The sequence below is a fragment of the Pyrus communis genome, chromosome 15 (assembly GCF_041283825.1).
Source record: "Pyrus communis isolate YQ-2024b chromosome 15, ASM4128382v1, whole genome shotgun sequence".
Classification (NCBI taxonomy): Eukaryota; Viridiplantae; Streptophyta; class Magnoliopsida; order Rosales; family Rosaceae; genus Pyrus; species Pyrus communis.
Window position 1 is genome coordinate 274721 of NC_142579.1, and position 10106 is coordinate 284826.

At 38.7% G+C, this 10106-nt stretch overlaps 2 protein-coding genes across 6 annotated transcripts; one reads left to right on the plus strand and one right to left on the minus strand.

Moving 5' to 3' along the window:
- Nucleotides 1-59: 59 nt before the first annotated feature.
- LOC137745984 (2-C-methyl-D-erythritol 4-phosphate cytidylyltransferase, chloroplastic) lies at nt 60-4917 on the minus strand. Of its 2 annotated transcripts, none has more exons than XM_068486028.2 (12): nt 4564-4917; nt 4326-4429; nt 4167-4247; nt 3940-3995; nt 3362-3441; nt 3156-3238; nt 2335-2412; nt 1774-1842; nt 1107-1175; nt 987-1033; nt 562-652; nt 60-405 (listed from the first exon to the last, which is right to left on the minus strand). In XM_068486028.2, exons 1-12 carry the CDS (start codon nt 4712-4714, stop codon nt 331-333), a joined length of 984 nt encoding a protein of 327 aa, XP_068342129.2. In that variant the 5' UTR covers nt 4715-4917; the 3' UTR covers nt 60-330. The 2 variants fall into 2 exon arrangements, with proteins under 2 accessions (XP_068342129.2, XP_088542828.1); XM_088686702.1 differs by having other exon boundaries at nt 4326-4423; nt 4558-4899.
- A 171-nt stretch (nt 4918-5088) lies between these two features.
- On the plus strand, nt 5089-7184 carry LOC137737448 (NADH dehydrogenase [ubiquinone] 1 beta subcomplex subunit 3-A). 4 transcript variants are annotated; one of them, XM_068476936.2, is made up of 2 exons: nt 5089-5434; nt 6955-7184. In XM_068476936.2, exon 1 carries the CDS (start codon nt 5161-5163, stop codon nt 5404-5406), a length of 246 nt encoding a protein of 81 aa, XP_068333037.1. In that variant the 5' UTR covers nt 5089-5160; the 3' UTR covers nt 5407-5434; nt 6955-7184. The 4 variants fall into 4 exon arrangements, with proteins under 4 accessions (XP_068333037.1, XP_068333046.1, XP_088542832.1 ...); XM_068476945.2 differs by having other exon boundaries at nt 5089-5429; XM_088686706.1 differs by having other exon boundaries at nt 5090-5424.
- Nucleotides 7185-10106: the final 2922 nt, after the last annotated feature.

A 10106-nucleotide genomic window follows, 5' to 3' on the forward strand; every position in this document is an offset into this window, starting at 1 on the left:
AAGTTCAATTTCAATTTGATTAGGAATGATATTCAGCTTCTAATTACACATATAAGCACTTTTGGGTGAAACGTGCTTCAATTAATCACAGTATTTTCTTATAACTTGGTCTTGGGCACAGTCACATTAATAGATACTACACTTGTATAAATATGATACAACTTATTTATACGGAAGAAGAACAAAACTAGAAGCAGTGGCACAAAATCTCATCCCCTTTAATGACCATTTTTTGAACTTAAATTAATTTTCGGCTTTAGTTTGGCCTCCACAAGAGAAAGGAAAGAAGAACAAAACTACAAGCGCTAGCACAAAATCAGTACACGGAGACTATTCAGGAGAAGACTTTCCAGAGTTCATACTCAGTATTCTTTCCGCAAGTAATAAATCATCCGGCGTTGTCACCTGCAAAACCAAAACACCAGCATCGTTGCATTACATAGTATTAACGAACTTTCCAAACACACTGAGAAACGTTTACGTCAGACATTAGAACTGGACTGCTCAACATTGCTCAACAGTCAAAGAATCAAGCTTGAATTAGGATACATATTTCACTACCTTGATGTTGGTATAAGATCCTTCACTGATGTACACGGGATGCTTAAGGTGCTCAACAATAGACACGTCGTCAGTCACTTCAAGCCCTTCTCTGTGGGAAGCACAATTTGTTCAGGATTTGTATACCAATCATATTTAACTTGAAGGACAAGGATACTTGTAAATTCTAATTAGGAACCCACATGAAAAAAAAAAGTGAAATATCGAGAAAATTATAGATGGCCAACAGAATATTATGTTTCACTCGTACACCGACGACAATTTCAAAATAACATAAACAACAAGCATCAGCCTCTTTAAGGGAACGCTCTCATTTACTCAGTGCCTCAACATTTATCAACATGGACTCATTACGCTAGTTTTGCATTCTTTAACAATCAGTATGCAACTAAATTGCGCACCATGAATTAGTTAGTAGTTAGTACCTATTGACAAGCTCAAAACCCTCTCTGAGCAACTGAGGTTTGATGACCTGTAGGAATTGATCAGCATTCTAAATTAGGTCCTCAAATGATCAACTAAGATATATAAGTTGAGGAGCAAACCTGGGGTGTCTGCATTTCCCAAAGTGTTCTCCTGTCAAGGGTTTTGACTACAAAAGACTCACTGTTTGCCTGCATATAAAAATGGAAAAGAAAAATAAAGCACACGGATAAGCTCATCAAGTTTTGGTTCAATCTAATCGATTGACGAAAGTTGAGTTATTTGGAGCACTGACACGGCAAATTGCTCTTTGGTCTAGCAATGCGTAGTTAGACTGGAAAGCAACAATAAAACAAAAGGTTCTGCTACCCCCAATTATGATTGCAATTCCATACATTTCCAAAGTGCGCTTTCCAAAATTTAGACATTGTATTATTTATGTGGTCTTGAAGTAATGGCCATCACAGAGTCAAGGAAGACCATTTCAAAGTCAATTAATGGCGATCCTCCGAGGAGTGGAGCATCGTAACTTGGTGACAAAAGATGGGAACAGAAAACTACCACTAGTTGAAAGAATCTTCTGTAAGGTCTATGTCACACTACTATGTCAAATGTGGAGTTGAACTGTTGGGTAAAAAAACATAATATCCTTTGATACAACTGAACTACAAGGAAGCATGAAACTAGGAGCTGCAAGATACGGATTAAATGTGTTTCACTGAAAAGAAACCAAGGAGATACTAAACGGACACAGCTTTAGCATAAATATTACTAAACTGAAGGTAGTACCTCTTTGATTGTAGCTTTTACTGGAACACCAAGTACGGCTGCACCATTTAAGCAACCATCTTTGAGAACCTAAAAGCATACAGTTCCAACTCTAATCATTCTTTTAAATAGCCAAGGGAAGAGTCCGACTTAAGAATACAAACAGATAAACAACCATACATAATATATAAATGCCTAAATCTAGCAACTCGAACCCACAATAAAATTTCCATTTCTTTTATTCTTCTTCATTTATTTTTGAGAGGGACCAACTATGACTGGACATATTGACTCCAGCACTCAGAATGTGTAAGGAAACGGCCAACTGTGACAAGTAAGTCTTCGTATCCTATTGGTGAAACTAACTATTTGAAATTCAACAGATCCTCTGTTTTCTGTTTTCGTCTTTTTCTTGTTGTGAAATAACTGAGATGAATGAATTTTTTACCATGATCCAGAACGAACGCATAAGAACATAGTACACTACATAATAAAGGCCAATGCCCCATTAAGTACGTATAGTCAACAGACAATAAAAGCCAATGCGCTAGATAAGCAGGGAAAGAAATCTGCATCTCAAACCTTCGCTACATCTCCTGATGATACCAGAGGTCTAGCAGAATCATGGATACAAACAAGCTCCGAGGTCAAATCAATTGCCTGTCCACAGAAGAATTGTATTCAATCATACGAAGATAAGTTTATGCTCCCAATAATCGTCATACATCAGTTTCATAATTAAAATAAAAATAAAAAAGCACCAAACGATCAATGCAGTTGAATATATCAATGTGAGAAATGCAGAATCATTGGCTTCTGTCTTGTTACTAGGTGGTTACAAAGTGCAAGACCAATACAGAAAAATGGAAGAGTATCTTGTTCATAACAACAACGAACAAACTTCAAAATAAAAAACAGAGAATAGGTCTAATGGCACTATCACTCCAAAGAGTGTCGTTACAGAAGGATTTTTTGGTTGCTCTTGAAGAAGATTTCAAAATTCATCTGGAAAAATTTAAATTCAGGCTCCGGGCTACCTATACCAATCTCACATTTCTCACACTGAGGCTTAGGGATTAAAGTAAAAATGCATCCTGCAAAATAGGATAAAGTTGCATTCCTACTGAGAAGAAAACATTCAACAAACTTCAATGATTGAACCAAAGTTTCATTACAGAAGCGTTGTCCCGAAAGAACAATAGACAGCCTTCTCAGTTTCATATATCAAGTAAGGTAATGCAACAGACATTGAGATAAAGCAGAGCCAAGACTTCATTATAATTTTAAATCAGATAGATTTTGTTTCTACAAAGAGCCTTTGGCAACAACTGAGAGGCCTTTACAAAATGAAAGAGGTTTTTTAATTCTTGATTAACAATGGAAAAGAAGGAATCTCTGTGCACCTGGAGTCCACTGTAAACCGAATCTTGTCTTTCCTTCCCTGGTAGTGTGAATTTAAGTTCCTTCTGGATCTTATGTTTGGCGTCTGAGAACATGACCAACCAAATTAGTTTAAATGTCTCCTGCATCACTACATCGAATATATAAAGCATGTCCAAGCCAAGAGGCAATGCATTTACAAGGAGGGCTAGAGAGTGAGGATTATAACCTTCAAAAACATCCTTGTAGGAGGGATCACAAACTACAATTATTTCCTTTACTTCAATCATTTGGGAGAAAGTGTAGAAGCTGCATGGAGTGCGAAATATCATTCAGAAGAGCATAAGATATGTATCCCCGGAAAAAAATAAAATAAGAGAGTAGAAAGTCAATTAATATTTCCACGAGACATGAATAAAAAAACCTACACAAGAGAATCTGAAAAGGACTATTGCAACTAGAACTATAAAGACCCAAAGAGGTCAGGTTTCGGTCACAAAAGAGTAACTGTGTCTAGAAATTGGCATCCAATAATCCACCAACTCAAACTTGGTATTGTCGGTGGGAAATTTTGGCATCTACAAGCAACTGGGTCTTGCAGCCAAATAGTCCAAAGCACCAAGGTTCATTCATTTTATAATCCTTCTAAAGATACAAAATGAAAGTGCTTATTCATCATTATAATGAACCAGATAGACATTCAGCTAATTAAAAAAAAATAACGCATTGTAGTTGGTTTGATAAGTTGTGTCCTAAAATCAGAAAAGTTCCCCAAGTGGTTTGACTGAGAGAGTGTGAGTCAGTTACCTGTATAATGCAATTGGCTGGCCTAAAAGGGGAAGATATTGCTTTGGCATGCTGGCCTAGTAGCACAAACATAACGAGAAAACATGATCATCTTGTGGGACTAGAATGACAACCAAATCCATAGATGAAGGTGATGGGGATTCTATTTCATCCATATGCATTATGCAGGAAAATGAAGATGAAGAAAGAGAATCTGACGATGTAAATGGGGAATGTGAAGAACTTACACCCATCCTTTTGCCCTGCCCTCCAGCCAAAAGAATCACCGACACGCTCTTCTCTTTCACTATTGATCTAGACTCTGGTTTCTGCATTATCAAGTAAACCATTTACAAAAGTGGTGGTGATAATTGAACAAAAAAGAAAGGGAAATATGAAGATTTTACATCTTCATTGGCAACTTTCGCAGAGATTCTAGTATGCAGGGCCTTAGCCTTAGCCTTAGCCTTAGCCTTGTGCCTGAAACTGAAACTGAAACTGAATTGTTTGCCTGAGAGACAATAGAAGCATGCAAGCATATAGCTAATTAATTAATTATTAAGCAATTAAGCATACAAAACAAATGTTTGAATCAAGGAATTTGAAATGAGTAATTTAATGAGATCAAAAAGACAAGAGCTTTGCCTGCATTCCCAATGCCTGCTTCTGCTGCTGCTGCAAGTCTGCGTCTAAGGCCTCCTCCTCCTGCTGCTGCTGACTTTGAAAGTGGTGGGATTCGGAGGTTATCATTTGAAAAAGCTGCTGAGGAAGACACTTTGAGACTGAGGACGTCCATGTCTCAACCCACAGACCTCAAAACCTCACCCTTCCTTCCTTCCTTCCCTGTGCCTCTCTGTCTCTGCAGCACCTCTCTCTATTTTATTCAACACAAGAGATGAGGAGGATTCTGTCTGTATATTCCCTCAACCTGGAGACAAAAACACCACCCATCGCTTCCTGTATAATATTTCTTTCTTTTTTTCTTTTTTTTTTCCACCTCAACCAGAAACAGAATTATTGTGTATTTACATACGGCGGGTCCGTTGGTAGATTAATGATCACTAATGGGCCTCCATCAAGTCCCAGTATTTCATCATATTAAGCCCAAACTAAGCCCACCCCTACCCACCCTATGACAAAAATGATGAGAGAACCCAAGTCAAGTGAGAAATTCTCATTAAACAGAATAACAAACAAGAAAGAAGACGAAAGGGTAATCAATCAATCGAGAGAGTTAGAGAAATGGGTGGGAGTAAGAAGGCGCTGGGGACGACAGGGGAGTTCTTCAGGAGGAGGGACGAGTGGAGGAAGCATCCGATGCTCTCCAATCAGCTCCGCCACGCCACGCCCGGCCTTGGCATCGCTCTCGTTGCATTCGGCGTCTACCTCGTCGGCGAGCAGGTCTACGACCGCCTCATCGCTCCATCCTCCTCCTCCTCTCATCACGCCCACTCTCATTCCGTCACTTCAGCCTCCGCTACTCACTGAAGAAAGAGAATTCAGCAGGTCAGGTCAGGTCAGGTCAGTCTCCATGATCCAACCTTTTTCTTTTCTCGGTTATCAATTAGGGTTTCTATTTGTTTGTTAGGGATTCCAGCTGAAAATGGAATCAATGATTCCATATAGCAGTCGTTTCTAATTTCTAGGTTTTAATTCCAAATCAAAAATTAAATCTTACATATTTATATTGCAGAGTTCATCAAATTGGTACTTAGATTTGAATACAATGTATTAAGGGATCATTGTCCATTTGGGTTTTCGTTATTGCCCTACATTACTTTTCAAGTCATAGATGCCAATCTTTTCGTGTTTGTTTTGTAGTTGTGGTCTTTTAAGTGGTCTTATATGTATGTGGGACTTTCAGTTGAACTTTGAAATGGGAAACAACTACTTGTAATCTTGTAGGAAAGATGGTATGCATACACATAGGATTATGTAGTGTATGCATACGCATACTTGAGATTAAACAAACTACTTACCGACGGGCAGGTGCAGAGATTGTTGTCATCTCTCGGGAAATTTGTTTAGCTTCCTTTTAGTGGCAATTTGATTAGGATTCCTCTGCATTCGTTTGTTAGTTTTTGTGGTTGTGAATCTTGCAACTTGTTAGTTTTAGTGGAAATTTGTTTAGCTTCCTTTTAGTGGCAATACATAACTTCTTAACATGAAAAGTTCATATTCTTTGACTGAAATTTGCCACTTATAAGTCTGGACTAGCACTTTATATGTAAAACTAAATTGGTGTCCAGGTACTTTAATTGAAACCTGATAAGGCTAGTGCTCGCAAGCTAAAGCTGAGACAGAATGTATTTGTTTTCTCTCCTGCATTCCAAAGAGTTTTTCTATTAAACACCATTTTTTCTGAGTTTAACTCAAAAAATGTTAAAAACATTTTAATTGTGCAAAAAAGACTATATAGGACTATATTGGACATATTGACAACAAAGAAAAACAGTCATCCAATGCACATCCACCCAAACGGCACCACAAACTAGCCCACAAAGTCCCAATGGCAACGGCGGTGCTGCCATCGGCTCCAACTCCAGCGGTCGATTGGTCGATTGGCACAATATGATGATGATGCTATACGTATACTCTTGTTGATTGGGGATCATAATGTAAAATTTAGGTATATATCTAACCAGGTTTTTGGGTTCTTTTAGGGTTCTGTTAATTCAACGCTCAGACTTGCAATGGCCTTATAGAAGGCAGCCTGAGCAACTTAATCTTTTGTTCCCTGCTTGGATTCTTTGTTTGAAACAGTATTGACAACTCCATAATAAACTTAGGGCGTCATATTGATATCGACATCCACAACTAAAACTGAACACAATAAAGTGTCTTCTTAGGTTCTATTTAATGAAAGCTTGGTGGGGGTGTCTGTTGATGTGTTGGTGGGTGTGATTTGGTGTTTAATGGGGTGTAAATAGAAATCGGGGTAAACTCAGATCAGAAGTGGTGTTTAAATAGAAGAACTCTTCCAAAAATATGTATGGTCCTTTTATGTTCTTATTTGATAGTTAGCTGATCTTGCAGATGGGTGCTCGTGGTCAACAGGAGTCAGCAGGAGGAAAAAGTTGTGGAGTTTCTTATATTTCTGTGCCCTTTTCTGCTTGATGTTTGAATAAAATGTTTTCACTTCACTAGGGCCTTAACAAACTTGAAGGCTTAAGTTTTATTTGTGCAGAGTTTTAATGTGTTGTCGCTACTCCCAGAATGTCTTATATTTGAAGATTGCATCATTTAAAGTTTGTGTTTTGTTTCTATTCGTATATTACTTTGAATTGCATTTTTCAACTTCTAAACTAAATTCATTTTAGGCCTATAATTGAATTTGGTTATGGTTGTGAGTGTGGTCATTGCCACGGTTCCTAATGCAGCCTTTGGGAGTCAAATTGCTTATGAAGACTGAAGAGCGGAGGGTGTTCCTGCCTTCTTGGATGGTAACCAGATATGAAACCCAAGCCTTTTGACCAAGTAGCCATGTCTAAGTTCAATTAATAATGAGATTATGAAAACAAGCCCTTAGTGTTTCAAATGGTGTCACTGGCCTTTTCCTTTTTTAACAACACGGGAAAGTTTTGTGTCTGTTCATGGCGTAAAGCAAGGATCATTAGGGGCGGAAACTAAGAAGTGCATCAAAGATTTCAATCACTTTTTTGGTCATTGCATTTTTCACAAAATGTTTTGATACAAGTTGGTAAGACATCTTCTGTGTTTCTTTCTTTTTTTTCTCGTGACCATCGTATTGCCTAGATTATTTGTCCCCTTTTGTGAAGTCATAACTTGAAAGGGACTATTACAGTCTGTTTGCAAATTTGGAAGCAGAGAAATAGGTTAAGTTCTAATTCTTCATTTTCGTCTCGACTCTACTCTACCCAACTGAGAGACATATCTACTTGAACTTAGCATTCCTAGTACTGACAATACACCTGAGGCTCTGTGGCTCTGAGGCTCAGCCAAGCAGCAAGCAGCACCGTATATATTTGCAACAATCTTGAGATTGGTTGAAACAAGTCTAACAACATAAACGTCTTCTGTCATTACTCCGTCTCCGTTGTTTATTTTTCATGACAGCTATTAACAAAACTTATTTCTCATGAGAGCTATTAACAAAACTTAATGGCTCGTATGGGGAAGAAGATCCTCTCTGGATTCTGTTTGTGCACACCCTCGGGATCCATTGATCCTGGTCGTTCAACACAGATTGAATGGTGAAAAAAAAACACACAGCATCTAAGCGTGTCGTCGCAACTGAAGGACCTCCAAATCCATGGATGCAATGTCTCATCCACCGCCTTTCTCTTCCCCACGGTTTTGCCCAACAAATGTCGTCTCCGATCTGCTTGCTCATCATGCACTGAAGCACATCTGTCGCAAACTTGTTCCATGTGCCAATTGAGTTTACGACGAGTTGATAACATGCCTTTGTCGTGAACTCGTTCCATTTGGGAACAAGAGAAGACAAGCATTGAAAGAAGAAAGAGAGAAGGCAGTGAACAAGGCAGTGAACAGGAGGTTGGTGGAATCGTAGCCGTTCAATCTATGGTGAACGATCATGATCAATTGATTCTGAGGCTCCGTACAAACAGGATCTACAGTAAAGTAGTCAAAGTGGTTAAAATACACTTATTACACAACAGTGGATAAGTTCATACTTTTAAACAAGGCTAATATCAGAATTGCCGGAGGTTCCTAGAATGCCACAAAGAGTACAGCTACCTAGGTCCTGGAGGGGCGAAAAACAAAGTTGAGTGGATCAGCAAAACAATGTTTGTAAGAAAAACCTTTATTTTCGAACATAGTAACCCCTCGCTGGAAAACAAGTATAGTTTCCGTAAAACATACTACGTAAGTATGTAAATAAAAGTACAACAACAAAATAACCAGAAATATGCCAAGTCATGATATATCTAATGCCGCAGTAATATAATCATGTGATAATCAAGTATAAACAAGTGCTCATTCATCTAAGTTGACACACAAATTAGTACAGATAATTTCTAACACGAACAGGGCTGGGTGTAATCAATACGCTCTAGTACTATGATCACGTGAAGGCTGGTGCCGAAGCATGGTCACATATGAGTCAAAATTGCCTAATGCAATTTGTAAGACAGGACTGGCACCTAACTTGGATCCAAGGCGAGCGAACAGTGCCGATGTGAACATACACGTGAAGGACTGTCCTTGGCCCTGTGGCGAGTACTGACACCAGGGTGCAGCAATGATAAGCATGTGCAAATATGTATAAATGTCATAACAGTAATATCCCAACCATATAGCAGCATTTATCACATTTGATATCACAATAACGATACTTGGCAACATAAGCGTAAAAAATGGAGTAAATACGCATTTATGGAAACTATAACTATGTATAGATATAAAAACAAATTGCCCACTCACAAATACGTCGTCGGATTATAGCCTCCGAGCCTTGCCTGACCCCATAGGTCATAGGGATATGTTTCCCCTATATGTGAAATAACTATTTTAAATTAATTAATAACACATATACAAAAACTTAAATAAAACCCCCATAGTTTGCTCAAACCTAGGGTTTAAATATACGAAATTGAATACTCGACATCGCGGACCTACATAAATTGATATAAGGTAAAACGGAGGTCGGACGCACCCTCATGCGCCGCCTAGGGCACAACCATACATGCCACTACATGCAGGTAGAGGCTGACGGAGGCCCTAACGGCCGTTAAGAATATTTCGTTAAAGTGATGAAATATTCCGATAAATAATAACGTCGTTAGGATATTCTGTCAGAGTTGACGGAATATTCCGTCATCTTCTCCGGTGGTCCTTACAGGTCACCGCCGTCTGAACTCGTCAGATTCTGGAAAATGTCGCCAGTTTTTGGGAAATTTTTCCAAACTTCACAATTTGCTTATTTCTCAACCATTTTTCACAAAATTTATATGGAAATGAAGCTTATGAGGAGTAGAACAAGATTATACCTCTTAGAAGTCCAAAAAGTGGATGGAGGTGGCCTGAAAAAGCCTCGAAAGGCACGGTCAAAACTGGAACTTCTCGAAAATGGGTTGTTTCTTGTCAAAGTTTCCTCAAACTTGTCCTAGGAGCCTTGGGGAGTTGTAAGAGAGCTTCCCCGACCTTCAAAACTCCTTGACTTAGCCTGAAATTCGTTGAACCCAGACTCACCAAGTTCGACG

Bases quoted from the DNA above. Each gene is read 5' to 3' on its own strand.
- LOC137745984 (XM_068486028.2), bottom strand. From the start codon at position 4,714: ATGGACGTCCTCAGTCTCAAAGTGTCTTCCTCAGCAGCTTTTTCAAAT. The intron at 3,996-4,166 runs GTAAGTTCTTCA...TTGTGCTACTAG, and splicing joins GGCAGGGCAAAAGGATGGGT to GCCAGCATGCCAAAGCAATA. The intron at 3,239-3,361 runs GTTATAATCCTC...TCATGTTCTCAG, and splicing joins CTACAAGGATGTTTTTGAAG to ACGCCAAACATAAGATCCAG.
- LOC137737448 (XM_068476936.2), top strand. From the start codon at position 5,161: ATGGGTGGGAGTAAGAAGGCGCTGGGGACGACAGGGGAGTTCTTCAGG.